Source organism: Nanorana parkeri, unplaced genomic scaffold (assembly GCF_000935625.1).
Source record: "Nanorana parkeri isolate BGI_ZX_2015 unplaced genomic scaffold, ASM93562v1 scaffold2092, whole genome shotgun sequence".
NCBI classification, from domain to species: domain Eukaryota; kingdom Metazoa; phylum Chordata; class Amphibia; order Anura; family Dicroglossidae; genus Nanorana; species Nanorana parkeri.
This window is the reverse complement of record NW_017308360.1, coordinates 68,557-69,555: the sequence shown is the minus strand read 5'-3', so window position 1 is coordinate 69,555 and position 999 is coordinate 68,557. Positions and strand designations below refer to the sequence as shown.

The 999-nt window shown below is 53.9% G+C and overlaps 1 protein-coding gene across 1 annotated transcript in view; it reads right to left on the bottom strand.

Annotated features, from left to right (window-relative positions):
- OTUD3 (OTU deubiquitinase 3) overlaps positions 1–999 on the bottom strand; it is a 6,778-nt gene that overhangs the window by 2,982 nt on the left and 2,797 nt on the right. The window contains exon 5 of the mRNA XM_018572646.1: positions 346–453. Within this exon, the coding sequence (XP_018428148.1) occupies positions 346–453 (108 nt within the window). The remainder of the gene's footprint in view (positions 1–345; positions 454–999) is intronic.

Sequence of the window (999 nt, the reverse complement as noted above, 5' to 3'; positions counted from 1 at the left end):
GCAGGGCTCAAGAGCTGCATGCAACGGAGTGTCGGCACTAGGGTGGCTACGCTGGGGGTTCAGAGATGCTGCAAGGCATTGTGGTCACTCTCTGGGATATTGAGGACACAGAGACTGGAATGGTGGTGTTTGTAGAAAGGGGACAGCAGACCAGGAAGTGAATGCGCTGTGCAGCGACAGCAGATATATTCTCTCCACGAGGAATGACACTTTAAATGGCGAGCAGTGAACTCGCTTCTCACTTCAACCCCCTTTCTAAACACAGACCCGATCCTGAAAGCTCAGATTACACGCTCAGCTGAACGAGTCTAACTCTCCCACGCGAACCGTTACGCTCCCTCTTACCGCACAACCGGTGGCGTTGCGCACTTTCTGCACCGCGTCCCCCTGCCGCTCATCTGACGGATTGGACTTTTGCTTCCCTTTCCGATTGGACTCGTCTTTGGAAGACATCTGCGGGAGATGAGAGAGAACAGAACTTTATTTCTAAGAAACAAGAAGATGTATAAAATATGTAACCCCTCCCCCCCAGCCAATCAGCTATCAACGTGGGGACGAGCCGGTCACTGCGAGTACTACACCACTCATCAGGCCGTGTATAGCAGCGTCCAGCCGGTGATGTCACTGAACCTCCTGGAGAGCAGACTACTCTCCGGCACAGCGCAGGATCACATGACCACAGCGTTTCCTGTCCTTGTGACACCCATACAAGAAATGGGGGGGGGGGGGACCAGGACAGGAATTCATCTTTGGAATGAACATTCAACTTCGGCCATTTTGGCACCAGAGATCCACGGCAGCTAAAGCCCCTTTCACACGTGCGGTCCTATTGGGTCCCCGTGTCAGTTTTTCGGCTGGACCCGATCGGACGCTCTATGCAAGTCTATGGGCAGCCGGGTGTACATAGAGGAGCGTCCGTTTACACCCGGTTAGCCCCGGATAGGGCCGGTAAAACAGACGGATCATTGATCTGTTTTGACCGACCTGATCATGCCGGAC